The sequence below is a fragment of the Microtus ochrogaster genome, linkage group LG5 (genome assembly GCF_000317375.1).
Source record: "Microtus ochrogaster isolate Prairie Vole_2 linkage group LG5, MicOch1.0, whole genome shotgun sequence".
Lineage (NCBI taxonomy): Eukaryota > Metazoa > Chordata > Mammalia > Rodentia > Cricetidae > Microtus > Microtus ochrogaster.
Window position 1 is genome coordinate 64367225 of NC_022031.1, and position 16320 is coordinate 64383544.

Consider the following 16320-nt stretch of genomic DNA (forward strand, 5'->3'; position numbering starts at 1 on the left):
AAAAAAAAAAGAAAAAAAAGAAAGAAAAAAAAAAAGAATTCTTTTTGTGCAGGGTGGTGATGCATGCCTTTAATCCCAGCACTCAGGATGCAGAGTTCAAGGCCAGCCTGGTCTACAGAGGGAGTGGTTCCAAAGTTACAAAGAAACCTTATCTCCAAAACCAAAACCAAAACCAACCAACCAAACAAAAATTCTTTTTGCTAAATTTATTCATTTGTTCACGGGTGTGTAGGATGTGGCTGGGGAGGTCAGAGGACAGTTTCAGGACAGCTCCCTCCTTCCATCACATGGGTTCTGAAGAAGGAACAAGACAGTTTGCCAGGCCAAGTTTACATGGTATTATTCTTGTTCTAAAATTAGTGTCAAATTAGATTTCAAAATAAGTAAAATGTTACAATAGCAAGAAGTCACCACTATATGCTTTTTGCTCACTAAGAGCCATTTTGGATGGCACATATCACACTGTGTGCCCCTACAAGAATGCACAGCTAAAGAACTGAACAATGGTAAGCATGCTTTATTTTAAGTATGTCCTTTACAGCTTTCTTTCTCTTGTAATTTATATAGGTTATATAACTTTCTTAATGTTTAAAAGGTTTCTTACTTTTTAAAAATAAAAGGTAAAATGTAAGACCAGAAATGTTACTTAGTGGGCAAAGGAGTATGGGAAAATTTTATAAAGACATTTAAATTACTTAGACTTATAATACATGTAATGGTCTGTCCTGTCCCTTTAAGAGACAAGCCCCACCCTCTCCCCGCATCCCCACTGCCAAGGCAGGTAGATCTTCCTTCTGCTTCCAGTCTGAGCCCTTCCTTTCTTTCTCTCTCCCAAAGAGGTAGCTGCTGCTCCTCTCCTCCCTCTTTCTCCCCCCCAACCTCTTTGTCTACCTCTCTCTGCTCTTTCCCCTTCTCTCCTTCCTCACTAAATAAATATCCAACCTCACTCTGCATGTTGTGCCTATCCATCTTGGTCTCTCACCTACCATGTGGCTCCCTGCCTAGGACCCATTGGACCTCATTGCGTGGCTCCCTGCCTGGGGTGGCTGCCTTTCTGGCCTGCCGTGGTCTCGTGCCCGCTGCCCACTGCCGCCACTTGGGAATCTGCAGCATTTTACTTTTACCATTACAATACACACAGAAGAAATTGAAAAAGTAGATGGGATTTATTCAGGATAATTGGTATTTTGAGTATTTATATCTTGTGTTTTTGTATTTTTTTTTAACAGAAGAATTACTTTATAATCTGTGTTGAGATGAATGAGATAAAGATTGTGGATCCTGGACCATCAAACACAGACTGCACAACCTTTCACACATTTCCTAAAAGCTTAAGAAACAGCAACTATGAAAAGACCAAGAGGAGATAAACTGTCAGACAGTGGAAAGTGAAGATAATGAAACTTCAGTTACGAACACTGGGTTCTGGAGTTGAGGCTATTTCAATTTACAGTGTAATTCTACCATTTAATCCATTGTACAACCCCAAGGAAGTTGTTTACTTTCTCTGTGTCCTACACTGTTCATCTGTAGCTGGGGATAAAGCATCCAACAGAAGTGTGTTGAGGTAACTCATCAAACTAGTCTTTCTAGGGAATTATTCAGAAGAGCATCTGTTGTGACATGACACCTTCTCCATACGAGCTAGTCACCATTACTAATGTATGCATTACCGAATCAGCCTAGTGTATTCCAGTTACATGTATACAAACTATTTAATAATTGAAAACAAAAACATTTAAAAAGTCATGTCAGTATGAGTTCTAAAGAAGGGAAAAAAAGTGTTGACTTTGCAAGTCTATATCCTATTTAGAACCTATTCCTGATTAAAACTGATTAAACCTGATTAAAAAGCCTTTAAAGAATTTGTAAAGGGGTACTTTAAGTTATTGAAAGGGAAACTTTAAAAGTGATTGGAAAATGCAGAAGTCAGCAAGAATTTATGGAAAGCAAATTACAAAGATCAGTGCTCGCCAGGTGGTGGTGGCGCGTACCTTTAATCCTAACACTTGGGAGGCAGAGGCAGGTGGACCTCTGAGTTCAAGGCCATCCTGGTCTACAGATAGAATTCCAGGACAGCCAGGGCTACACAGAGAAACCCTGTCTTGAAAAACCAACAAAACAAAACACCAGTGCTCAATTTCACACTGCACATAACAGAAGCATTCCACAAATAATAGAATAAAAGAAGACAGATTTCTTTGGTAGCTTTGCTACTGTATCACCAAGCTAGGTGTTTCTAGAAGCGTCTATAAGATATGCTGCTCTAGTTACACAATAACATATTTGACTATTAACTGAGGAGAGATGTATTTATTACATGCAGAAGATCTGAAATGAACTCATTTGCTCACTTTAATTATGGGATGCTTCTATACAGCATGTGCTAGGCATGTAGTAGATACTAATCTGGGCTAAACTGTTTTCTTCCTGAATCTTCAGTCTAAGTGACCAGCCGGTCTGGGCTGCATGAGACTCTTTCACAAGAAGAGGAAATAGGTGTGACCAGGCAGTCACGCCATCAAATTAATCATGGTAATTAAGAAAGTCATGCCAGTTGGTGAGAAGTTATCACGGGGAAGCACAGGGTACAGGATACAACAGGACACAGAGGAGAGCTAGGTGGTATAAGGCAGAAAGACTGGCTGTGAGATGGCCGGAACCATGAGGACCTTGGGAAGAGCAGCCAAGCAAGGGCTCCCCTAGGAGTCTTGAGGAGGAAGAACAATGGTTCCTACCAGAAGATGCCTAAAAAGCTGAAGGATGACTTCCCAAAAGTACAGTTAACAAAAGAGCTGGTCCTCGTGGTCAGGAGGTCCTTAGGGCTGCTGTGCTGCTCTGTCAAGGGAGGCTCAAGTCTAATTCCCAAAGAAGACCACACCTGCCCAGTAGGACAAAGGAATTCTAAGTTCACGATAAGGAGGAGACGCTTAAATGATGACACGTGAAAAATGACAAGGATGACATCAAAACATCAAAGCAACTTCTGGGCCCTCCGGCTGGCAGTCCACTTTCTGCAGCATGACACCTGTGGCAACTGTTAATTACTAAAACCCTTTCTTTTTTTCTCTTTTTTGGGGGACAGGGTCTCATGCATTCAGATTGGCTTCAAACTCGCTAAGTAACCCAAACGTAACCCAAGCTGACCTTGAACTCTTGATCCCCCCCCCACCTGCTCCTCACAAGTGCTGGAATTACAGGCAGCATTCACCTACCATGCCTGTCCAAGAAACTTATTACTAAGTACTTAGGACTACAAAAATCATACTTTGGTTCAACTCTGCATTCATCAGATTACGTCAGACGTATTTTGTTTAGTTCTAAGGATCAAAATTTGCTGTTAACACCAAAGCATGCAATGAAATCGCGCAAGGGGATAAAACTCGTATCAACAAGGACTGAATGAAGGCTGAAGAGGTAAAGCGGTTCAGCGGAGAAAAGGGGACTACCCTAGTGGGAAGCAGACGCACGGCTGTCTCCAAATGTCAGAACGGCTGCTCTACTGAAGAAGAGTGGACTTATTACGTTTATCAACAAAACGTGAGGTAGAACTAAAGGAGGAAAGCAGGGAGGACGTCTGGTTACCGGGAAAGTGCCAGTTGTTCATGGACAGACGCTGCGTCCCCTCTGTGGAACAGCCACGCTGGGAACAGAGGCCCAGCTCACCTAAGGTCTTGCAGAGAAATGGGAAACCTCAATCAAGTCCCTCTCCCCTTCTCCGCAATGTTGGGCCGCAAGCTTGACCTTTCTTTCTCTTCCCAAACTGCCATTTTATTTCAAGAAAAAGGAAGTGTATTCAGTCATTTTTTTAAAAAAAATTAGTTTTTCTCATACTTCTGTGTTAAAAATTGGTACTGTTACAACTTCTCTAGTAAGTAATGGAGAAATACGTATTTCTTTGAACATTTTTAATGTTTAAAATCATCCTCTGACAACGTATGCTATAGAAATAGGTAGCTAGAATGCCTGATAAAAATAAAGTGAGCTGCAGTCGTATTATTAATTCCTCTGCATTAATTATTAATGCATTAATTATTAAGTAATTAGTTATTAATTACTCCTCATCTGAGTTCCCCCGTTCTGTACAGGGTTACAGTATACCTTGCTCTGTACACAAAAGCAAAGTCAAAGCCTGAGGCTTCAATATAGCACTAAGAAACCGTAGGAGGTGACACAGAGGGACGCCGTCACTACCTAGAGTTAGGGAGCAGGGCTTACCAGTGATAGCAAGAACACGGTCCTTAAGGGACAAAGGTGATAAACGGGACTTCAGCAAAGACAAAATTTTTCTTGGTGGCAGGCTTTGTTAAAAGGATAAAAACAGGCCTAGGGACCGGCTCAGGGGTAGAGCACTGCTGGGCTTCAGAACTCACATAACCCCTCCAGGCGTGACAGGATGTGATCAGAGCACCGGAGAACTGGAGACAGGAGGATTCCTGTCACTAGCCAGCTAGCATAGCCAACGATTACACACACATGTGCACACTAGCACACAGACATTCTCCATGAGTCAGTACAAACACAAACACATGGCTGACAACGTAAGTTGTGGAGAAGTATTTGAAAGGAAATATCTGAAAATTATTATCTGATGAAGGATGAAGGACTTATATTTAAAATATATACAGGGTTCTTAAAATTGAGTGGTGAAAATGAACAACCCAATTAGAAAACGGGCTCATTCAGGAGGCTTTTCAGTGGAGAGGCTCTGTGGGTGGCAAGGAGGCGTATGAAAAGTGCTCAAGATCACCCATTCCTGTCCAGTTTCCGATCTGAAGGCTGCATCTAATTATGCAGGGAATGGAGCCACCTTGTACTATCTTCATAACATCCTATGACTCTAACACTAACTTCAAAATAGAAAATAATTTTTTTTAACAATTTTAATTTAAGAAACACAGTGAGTTGCTATTTTGTAGCAAATTCTATATCTAAAGTTGAAGAATAACTGAGTCTTAAGTTAGGTGTGGCCACACACACCTTTAATCCCAGCACTCAGAAGGCAGAGACAGGAGGACTTCTGTGAGTTCCGGGACAGCCAGAGATACATAGTGAGACCCTGTGTCACACAAACAAACAAACAAACAAACAAACAAACAAACAAGGAATAACTGAACCTCTGCGAGAAAGGGGACGGTGTGGAGAGCCCAGGACGTCCTGACTGAGTGGACATTGCTGACACCAGCCAGGCCATGCCAAGGACCGAATGCCTCAGACCACAAAGTGGCAAAACCTTCCCCTGGTCCCAGCGCAAATGTTGGCAGCATGTTCAAAAGCCAGGAGCTGGAGCTTCCTCCTCCAGGATCTTCACAGCCTGAGAGGTTTCATTCCTTCACGCATCCAGCTGGGTTTCCCAGCCCCAAGCCTCACGGGAGGTGGTGCTGAAGACAGCAATGAAGACAATACTAAAAGATTTCTCAGAATTATTAAGAACAAAGACCCAGAGAAAGGTTTTTTTTTTCCCCCAAAGTAGTTACCTTGACATGAAATTCATTATCCAACAAGATATTCTGAGTCTTCAAGTCGTGATGAAGGAGAGGGGGATTCATATTGTGCAGGTAATTCACACCAAGGGCGATTTCATGCAGGATGCGGAATCTCAACGGCCACGCAACTTCAGGATACTCGGTTTTCTTTGTATGGGTGAAAGACACAAAACAAAAAAATTACTACCTTAATTTAGCAGTTAAAAATTAAGAATTTCACGAGGAAATGGATTATAAACTAAGATAAAACACACGCTCAATTTTATAACATTGTACCAATTGATATTTTGTTTGATATTCTTGTATTTTACTTGAATTTTTAGAGATGTTTATAATGACTATAGCTGTGGTATTTCTTTTTATATTGGCCATGCAATTGCATGGTATTACTGCCTCGTCCTGCAGTCGGCACAACTCTCAGTTGCTGTAGGAAGTTTTACAGCTTGTAGTTGCCCGCCTACTAGAGAGTGCCCCTCTTTCTCTCAGGTTCCCCTTGCTCCTTTCCAGGCTGGCTGCTCCTTTCCAGGCTGGCTGCTCCTTTCCAGGCTGGCTGCTCCTTTTGGATCGCGTGATTCAGCCGGTCAAGTGGAGAATTCTGATTTTTGAGTTTTCCCCCTAAATAAATATCTATCTCTCAGTTCTGAGCTAGTGTGGGATTTTTTTAAGCATCCGACTGCTCCGCCACCACTCAGTTATTTGTACGTGTACAAGGTCAGACACGTATACTTACACTCCACCCACTGCTCACGCCTGTGGCTTCTGCGAATAACTTATACCCATAAGCACACGTACATACAGAAAAAGATAATAATTTGCTTCTGACATACCAAACTATTCATTGGAAATTTTGACCTTTTTTTAAAAATTAATTTAAAACTACAATTTCAAAATTGCCTTGGGATTCTTTCTGAAACTGTCTGCTTACATTTCAGTGATCAATTGGTAGGAATGGTTCATAATATTCTAGGCTCTGTACATTTCCATTTTATTCAGTGATCTTTCTGATGCTGTGGGTGAGTAACTGGCATATTTTTGAGGGCATCATACTAAGGATCCAAAAGAAATACGAAACACTAGCATGGATCGTTACCTCCCGGGAAACACGTCCAGCTCAGGACCTTGGAGTGAGTGACTCTTTTGTCGGTCTGTAGCGAGTCAACTTTTCAAAGTATTATGAAGTTAAAGTCACTATGGGCCTTTGAATGACAGTGTCACATGGGGGTTTTCCCTCATGGAGTCAAGGGTAGAGTGGCCACTCACTCTATAGCTTACGGTCACATCTAAGAGTTAGCAATATCCCTAGCGGAGGGGAGGCTACAGAATTTCCAGCGGGCTCCAAATCTGGGTGCCACATTATCTATGACGATGTGGAAGGAGAACATTAGGATTTCTGCTTAAACTTCATTTCCCAAACAATGGAAAAGAAATTGGGCTTTATAGACTCTTGGTCCCTTGATTGCTGGGGCAGGCACACAAACCTGAACAGACTGACATCAGTTACTTCAGTCCGTCTTTGTTTCAGATGGCCACAAGTCATGATAGAATGCGATGTATTCTGAAACAAAGAGGAAGTCACCCCATGAGTGGCTGGCAGTGGTGCCCGCTTGCCCTCGACTGCTCAGAAAGCTGTGCTACACTGTGACGTGGGCGTGCCGTAGGTGTCCTCAGGTGATTATGCATCCCTAATTAACCCGAATCCTCATAAACTGGGGCATCTGACCTAAAAAGGTTTCTGAAAGCAAATGCACACGGGAAGGAATCACAGTGTAAGATCACGCAAAAATAAAAATAGAATATAGGTATTTCGAGAATGCGGACCCCTAAGTTTGTTTGTTGATAGGATTCATGCATAAAAGACAGAGTAACTCATACCTTGAAAAAATTAGTAATGGTTCAAACTGCTATAGATAGAAAAATGTTACTGAAGATGATTTACTTGGTCCATTAACTAATAATACTTAATATGGCTTCTAAATAGTCACTAATATAAAATATGGGCTAACAATTGGTTATATAGTATATTGAACGCATCTCATCTATTTTCCATGCCTATCTGTACATGAATATATTTATATATACAATATAATATGTATACTGGGATTTAGTATGAATGTCTCAGTTACCTATACAAAATAATCTAGGACCTTTAAATTCATGCCCAGCTCCACAGTAGTTTGTAACAACACAAACAAAGCCACAGAAAGTAGAAGTTCATCAGTTCAATGGTGCTTCATAGTCTTACTTGACTCATTGATATACTACAAAACACTGTGACAAAAATACTATAGACAGCTTGAGCAGACTAAATAATAACTGTAGTCACTGAAAACAGACAGTACTTACTCTATGTAGAAGTTCATTTAATGATCCATTTGGCATATATTCAGTAACTATGCCCAAAAATTCAGGCTCATTGCAAATTCCCAAAATTGGAAGAATGTAACTAAATCTAGCTTTATGTAGTATTTCAGCTTCTCGTAAGATATCATTTCTTTCACTAAGGAAAAAAAAAGGATAATTATTTCAGATAATAAAAAACATACAATGACCACGCCCACAGATTAATTAAGCCTGGATTTTTTCATTAATTAGCTATGTAGCCTTATGTGAGTTTTCAACTTCTGTGTTGCTTAGTTTCATCACATTTAAAACAGAGATGATATCCACTCTGTGTATTCTACTGGTCTGTTTAGACAGCAGCCAAAATAACTTCTACAAACCACTGGTGGTAAAAGTGCTGGACATGGTTATTACTGTACTTTCCACTGACGGTAAAAGCGCTACACACGGTTATTACTGCACCTCTCCAAGGAAAGAGGAGCCCGTGAGAGAGGAAGCTCCCCAAGCTGACCTATGTTACAATGACTGATGCCTGAGCTAATTAAATTACTAAGATTATTTTATCCTAAAAGGAATACACTTGATTAGCATAATGTTACATTCTATGGTTACACTCCATGTAAAAGTTTTCTACCATGAATTCTAAAATATTTAAATATTGCAGATGTATTTGTACCACTCAGTGGCTCTCAATCTTCTTAATGCAAGGCTCCTTTAACACAGTTCCTCATGTTGTGGTGACCCCCAACCATAAAATTAGTTTGTTGCTACTTCCTCACTGTAATTTTGGCTACTGTTATGAATCGTAATGTAAATATCTTTGTTTTCCGCTCTTCTTCGGTGAACCCTGTGAAAGGGGTCATGATCCATAGGTTGAGAACCGCTGGCTGAGGTGATGATAGCTATATCAAAGTCAGTAACACTGAGAAATTACACACCAAACTCAGGAAAAGAACAGAGAAGAGGGAAGCACTCATAGCTGATCCCTGGTATCCATGCCTTGGGCATGAATAAAACAGGTAAATGGTTAACTTTTAGTACAAATAGAGTTCCGGTTAGTATTTCAGAGCCTACAAACACAGAGGCATCTTTGCTTTCAAGGCCCATAATTCACGTAAGAAAAATAAATAATACAAGGAAGAATGTGATAACTACCATATATCTTACATACATATACATGTATATACATATACATACATACGTACACACACATATAAAGGAAAAAGAAAAGCAAACTATGGGGCATGCAGAAGGGAGAGAATTTTGAGCAAGGCAAAGTCAGCGCAGTCTTCAACGATGCAGGCTCTCAGTAGAACCTGAAGTACGGCTAGAATTTAGCACCAGAGAGAAGGCTTCCCCAGGACTTTATCCAGTAACACAGTAGATGCTCAACATCCACGTGCCACGTGAAATAAGGAAGTGAAAGTAAAACTGACTGATAAGAACTAGGGTGTGTAACAGTCTGTGTAAAAGGAGGGATGGTCAAGCAAACATGCCAGGGTCCTAAGACTCCCCAGGACTTCATCTGATGAGCGGCTGTGACTGGAGGTCCTGAGCGAGAGAAATCGGTAAGACGAAGTGTGAAGATAATTGTCTGGCGCAGTGTATGGAATTAACAGAAAGAGGAACAGTTTTGAAGACTGTAACAATTTAGACTCAAAGCAGGGAGTGCCTGAAACTATAAAGTTCTAGTGAAAGAGAGAAGAAAACACCGGCTGAGAAGAATGGTAGATGCTGGGACTAACTGGCTGTAAAGGGCTTTAAAAATATACAAAGAAAGAGACATTATATTGACGTCATCATTTTTTTTTTTAACTGTCCAGATGCATGGGTGTTGGTAGCCATGACATAAATAGAAACACTTCCAGGAGAAGCCTGTTGGGTAACTGATGATGCTCATGCTGGCTCTTGAGAAACCCAGCTCTAGATGGACGGCTGTGGAAATGAGAAAAGCAACAGGCATTCCAGATAAGAAGGCTGAGAGCACAGACGGAGACACGGAGACACACACCCAGCCACGGTCACAAGTCATTTATTCTCTGAGTAGGCAATAGATTTTATGTTTTCAAATTCAAGAGTTACAAGAAAACCCGGAGTGGAAAGTTCATCTCTTCTCTGTCTCTGACCTTGACTATAAGGAAACCAGTTAATTCGACTCCAATGTCTCAAGTTCTGTGTTTGCACAAGAGATTTGGGCCAACAAGACAGTTGCTGTGTGGTTCCTTAGAAGATGAACCTGAAGACTGCTGGACAGTGAGAAACATCCACAGAGAGGGTACACATAAGACACCCTTTCCTCCTTCTGTGCACAGCATGAAATAAGGCGTTGGGAGACAGGACCCTTGGTGAAATGTCTGTAATACAAGCAGGGGGGCCCGTTTCATTCTTCAAAATCCACATAAAAAAGCCAACAACAATAAAACAATCCAAACACTACCCCCCCCCAAGTAAATGGTGGTTCTTAGGAACAACACCTGAAGTTGGCCTCCATATCATACACATGGACCACCACATACAACATGTGTATACACTAACACACACATGTACACACACACACACACACACACACACACACGAAAAAGTCTGATGTATTCCTCCTTCCTGTCAGCCACTTTATATGCACATAAACACCTAAACCCAGTTCCATCATCTTCGCCTTACACATGGGGGCACCCAGAGTTAGAAAGACGAATGAGCCTCTGGTGACCACAATGATACAAAGGGACAGGGTTTAAGTCAGATTTAAGTCAGATTCAAACTGTAGTCCTGGTACGCTAAGGTCTGTGTTGGACAGTTTATAAGGTTAGATTTCAACGAGACTGAGGGGGAAAATTAAATTAAAAAATTATAAAAAGCTAAAAATGTAGGACAGTTTCAATAATTATATCACCAAAATTACCCAACTCAAAATTTCAATAAGGAATAGTTACCCCATATCCAGGGTACTTGAACAACCAATAGGAGGTCCATTAAGGTAGGAAGAACGCTAGGGAAGGTCCATTCATTGGTTACAGAGAAGGACTCATTAATCATTAAAATAACATGTAACGTCACATAAACTTATTTTCCTTACAGATCATCTTAAAGAACAATGGAAACTTTATCTATAGTAGAGACAACAATACACATACGTGTTAATTATTCATATTTTATAAATGAGGAAATAAGACATGCCGAGTCAATTGCATAAGCCCAGGCCTGTGCTCTTGTTAAGATCTTAGGCAACAAGAGAAAAGAACCAGTGCAGTATGGTCCCAGGATTTTGTTGCTCTTAAGAAGACAATTTCCTGTCCATTTCAAGAAAACTGTACAGTGACGTGGCTGGGGAAGATGGAAAAAGAAACTTCAACTTTATCCCTTGGCCCATAAAGAGCACAAAGCTTGGGTAAATAAAAACCTTGAAAAGCAGACTCCAAAGTGAGAAATCAGCGAGCTTTGGTATACTTAGTGGTCTATGAGTGCTACATATCCAGAGAATATTTGTTTACTTGGCTTCTGACCAACCTCCTTTTAGAGCTGACTTACTGAAACACCAGCACTGGCTCAAGGACTATGAGGCCCACTATGAACAGGCACTACACCTTGTACATTTCCTGAATCTGGATGGAGGTACACAAAAAGTTTCAGTGTTCCAAACTACAATGAGGTCTAGCCCACGGTGGGGGGGGGGGGGGAGGGGAGAAAGCTACAGGATGAAGTCAGAAGAGTTATCTGATGTCAGATCTGACCTCACACCAGACATGAACAGCCTCTGGCCAATGGAGCTGCTACGCCTTCTGCATTTTCATGCTAGATCCAGAAGAGAACGTGGCAACCACGGATGTCTGGTTAAATTCCCGATAAAAGGAAAGCACAAGACTACTGACTAGACCCATTGACTAACACACACAGTCACAAAGCCATGGTATGTAATTGTGATGTTTTCCCGGAAACAGAAACCAACGCTTTTTTCTTTCTTTCTTTTTCCTGATGTGGAAACTGGACCCAAAGAATATCAGAACATGAGGCGGTCAGATTTTTTTTATATATATTCATTATTTTTGACCATTTGACAATCTTTGAATTCAATTTACTGTTACAAAAACAGCGCACACTTCCTTTGAGGACTTCCAAAGTAAGAGCTCGAACAACAACTGCTAATGTAGAGTCTGATATCTGAACTTCATGACAGCATGGAATAAGCCACAAACAAGACAAAACCAACCAAACCGCACCAAAACAGGCAAGCTCTGGAGCAGCACTGAATAAAAATACGGAGTGGAAAACATATACGACCCCAGAAAAGTATTTTGACATGTAGCCAATATAAATACACCGGCACATTTTTGTTCTTAGGACTAAATGTTCAAAATCCGGTGTGTATTTTGCACTCACTCTTTATTTCATTTCCGAGAGCCCAGTTTCAAGAGCTCCAGAGCTCTTGCGGCTAAAAATAAAGCGAAGCCAAAAGCGAAGCCACGAGCACTGCATCAACACACGTCGGATTCAATAAACAGACTTTGACGGGCTGCCGTGATTGCCGGTTTTTGGAGGAGAGACGAGCGGGAAAGTGGGGCGCCGTCAGGGCAATTCCTCCCCCGGACCCCCTACCTGTCCAGCAGCGGCGTGTGGATGTGCAGGTGCTTCACGGCCACCCGCACGCGCCAGTCCGCGTGGCGAGCCGACGACACGGTGCCCGAGGCGCCGCGGCTGAGGTAGTGCAGGTCGGCGAGCTTGTGGTAGGGGATGGGAGGCAGCGCGCTGCAGATGGCGTCCCCGTCCATGGCTCTGGCGGAGCGGCGGCGTCAGGTCGCGGGGCGGCCCATTCCCGCGCGGCCGCTGCAGTTCCGGCCGTGCCGGCTGTCCCCGGGAGCCCGTCGGTCGGGTCTGCGGTCACGCCGGGGCGGACCTTCCTCCGCCCTCCTCCGGGCTCCGCGCTCCTCCCTCGGCGTACCCGCCCTCCGCCGCTTGTCCTTCTGTGTTTTCTCCCTCCACCCAGCTCCTCCGCCGGCTTCTCCCGGCAGGGGCCTCCCCTGCAGGACCCTACCCGGACTGCCCCTCCCTTCTCAGGCCCCGCCCTGCCCAGGCTCCGCCCTCCTCATGCCCCTCCTCCTCATGACCCTCCCCCAACAGGCCCCGCCCCTGCCGTGCTCTTTTTCTGCAGGCTTCTTGCTCCGCAGGCTCCACCCTCTTCAGGCCCCTCCCTCCACAGACCCCTCCCTCCACAGGCTCCTCCCCCGACAACCCCGCCCTCTGCAAGCTCCTCCCTCCGCGTGCTCCGCCCCCGCAGGCTGCTCCCCTGCTGACCCCCTCCCTCCGCAGGCCCCGCCCTCCATAGGCCCCGCCCTCCGCAGTCCCGCCTTCTACAGTCTCTCTGCCGGGCTCAGGAGCGTCCGGCCCCCTCCTGCAGGCCTGGAGCAATTTTCCTCAGGGAAAATCCCTGCAGCGGTGTCCACGCTGATGTCAGGTGGGCAGGCCGGATTTTCCTTTGGCCCGCGTGTTTGCTTTAGTCTCCAAACCCCAGAAATGATGGGGCGGAGGTGACTTCCTGAGAGGTTACCTCGACTCCAGTCTTTACTCAGTGGCTGCTGCTTCAGGAGTGAGGTCCAGAGGTAAGCGCTGTCATCGTGACAAATTGAGGTGTTTAGCTCCCGCTCTTCTACCAGGAAACTGTTTCTGTTTTTATTCTCCAAAGCTACAAGCAAGTCGAAAGACATAACCATTTCTTGTGTTTGGAAAGGCTGCTATCCAAAAACAAGTGGACAAACTACTCAAACCCAATCACTACTCCATCTTTTTACTCTAAACATGTTTCTACATAGATGACTGTTCTACAGGGTGTTTGGCACAAATATGATACCTCAGTTTCATGATGCCACATCCACCAGGATACTAAAATCTGTAATTGTGTCCCTTATATGAATAGTGCAATATATATAACATCGATACATCCTTTCCTAAACTTTCCTTCCTCACAGATTGGTCTACAGTTTAGAAGTATGTGTTTTAGATTGGAGACACAGTCCAGTCATAAAGAGGACTTGTGGAGGACCTGAATTTTGTTCTTAGCATCACATCTGGTGGCTCACAGCAGCCTGACCCCCTCTTCTGACTTCTGCAGGTAGTGCACATACTGATAAATAAAAACTTCAAGCCAGGCTGAGATGGCACACACCTTCAACCAGCCACTCTGGGATGCTGAGGCATCTCTGAGCCTGAGTCCAGGTTGCTGGTCTTCAGAGTGAGTTCCAGGACAGTCAAAACTACACAGGGAAACCCTGTTTCAAGAAACAAACTAAAACTCTAAATAAGTAATATATAAAATAAAGCTTTAAAAAGATGTGCTTACTTACATATGGAGTTGAACTATAAATACGTATAGATTCCCAGCTAAGAATATATAATACATTTGGAAAAATTGTGCATATATACATTACATTTCCATAATCAACTTATTAAAGATAGAGAGCCTAAGATATTAATATGAGAGTAGATCTACTAACCAAGAACAAAAACTTAAAAGAAATGGGCAAATTAGCCTCAAAAATAAGCATTACATTTTCATGTTGAACTAAAGAAGTTCACAATTGGATAAAATTGTGTCAAAATTTTACTGTGAATAAAGTTTATTTGTGCCTGCTCTGCATTAATTTAGGAAAATAAATAAATAACAGCTTTAAGTCATCTACATCTCATTTAGAAATAAGACACATACATTTTCCAAAAGAAAGCAATTTTTGGGTGCTGGAGAGATGGCTCAGAGGTTTAGAGCACTGGTTGCTCTTCCAGAAGGACCTGGGTTCAATACCCAGCACCTACATGGCAGCTTACAACTGTCTGTAACTCCAGTTCCAGGGGATCTGACACCCACACACAGTATATACAAGCAAAAAAACTAGTGCACATTAAATCAATAAGTAAATAAGTAAATCAGTAAATTAAATAAATAAGTAAATCTTAAGGGAGAAAAAAAACACTTTTTCTTTTATTCTTTTAATTTTTTTATTCATTTTACATGCCAACCATGGTTCCCCCTCCCTCCTTTTTTTCTCCCCCCTCTTCCCACCATCCATCACCCACCATCCAGTCCTCAGAGAGGGTAAGGCCTCCCATGGGGAGTCAACTAAGCCTGGCACATCAAGTTGAGGCAGAACCAAGCCTCTCGCCCCTGCATCAAGTCTGACCATGGCCTCCCACCATAGGGAAAGGGCTCCAAAAAGTCAGTTCATGCATCAGGGATAGATCCTGCCACACAGCCAGGGCACCCACAGAAAGACCAAGCTATACAACTGTCACCCACTTTCAGAGGGCCTCGTTCGGTCCCATGCAGGCTCCCCAAGGGTCAGCCCAGAGTCCATGCGCTCCCACTAGCTCTTGTCAGCTGTCTCTGTGATTTCCCCGTTATGATCTTGGTCCCCCCCCCCTTTGCTCATATAATCCCTCCTCCTACTCTTTGACTGGACTCCAGGAGCTCCGCCCAGTGCTTGGCTGTGGATCTCTGTATCTGCTTCCATCAGTTACTGGATGAAAGTTCTATGATGACAATTAGGGTGGTCACCAATCTGGCTATAGGGGAAGGTCAGTTCAGGCATCCGCTCCACTATTGCTAGGAGTCTATTCCCAGGGGTCATCCTGGTGGATTCCTGGGAATTTCCCTAGCACCAGGTTTCTCCCTAGCCCCATCATGGCTCCCTCTATCAAGATGTCTCTTTCACTGCTCTCCCTCTCTGTCCTTTCCCCAGCTCCCACCCTCTTCTTCCTGCGACACCATCTGACTACCTCTTTCAAGCTCCCTTGACTTCCTTGATGTAATAAACCGTACCTTCCAACTCTTCCTTCCTTAAGTTGTTTTGCAGGGGATTTTATAGAGCGACAGGAAAATGCTAAGGAACAGCTGATAGTTAAGTTCATTAGTCTAGACCTTAATGAAAGATGACTGTTCATACAAAAAAGGAGAAAATGGATCAGGTGTGGTGGTACACACCCGTGATCCCAAAATTCTTGGAAGGTTGAGGCAGTAGGCTCATGGGTTTGAAATGAGTCTGTGATACATAGCAAGACCTTTTTTTTTTTTAAAAAAAAAAAAACACAGAGATGTTTGGATACCAAGATAGGCTTACATGGGGGACGACAGTGTGAAGACACAGGGCCACTGACATCTGCAGTAAGTCAAGGAGTAACTGAAGTTGCCACAAGCTAGGAGAGAGGACTTACACACATGGTCCCTCATCGCTGACAGAAGGAAAACTTCCATAACCTTGAATCTGTTTTCCTTGACTATAACTTTGTTGTTTTTTCCATCATTGTGACAAAATACCCAAGAAAACTTCCTTCAAGTAGAAGAGTTTCTCTTGCCTCATAGTTTTGGGCCCCACTGAGACAGTACATCATGGCAAAGATCCCGTGTAGAGCAAACTTGTTCATTAGGAAACACAGAGAAATAAGGAAAGACAGGGGACAACCTTTGTCTGTCAAAGATGGCATGTTACCAAAACCTGCAGTGGCCTGATTTCTG

At 43.1% G+C, this 16320-nt stretch overlaps 1 protein-coding gene across 3 annotated transcripts in view; it reads right to left on the minus strand.

Moving 5' to 3' along the window:
* Ripk2 (receptor interacting serine/threonine kinase 2) overlaps positions 1-12754 on the minus strand; it is a 31975-nt gene extending 19221 nt beyond the window's left edge. For all 3 annotated transcript variants that reach the window (XM_026786551.1, XM_005362337.3, XM_026786550.1), the window contains exons 1-3: positions 12417-12754; positions 7830-7983; positions 5478-5633 (exon numbers count right to left, since the gene is read on the minus strand). In XM_026786551.1, coding sequence (XP_026642352.1) covers positions 5478-5633; positions 7830-7983; positions 12417-12589 — 483 coding nt within the window. In that variant the 5' untranslated portion in view covers positions 12590-12754. The remainder of the gene's footprint in view (positions 1-5477; positions 5634-7829; positions 7984-12416) is intronic.
* Positions 12755-16320: the final 3566 nt, after the last annotated feature.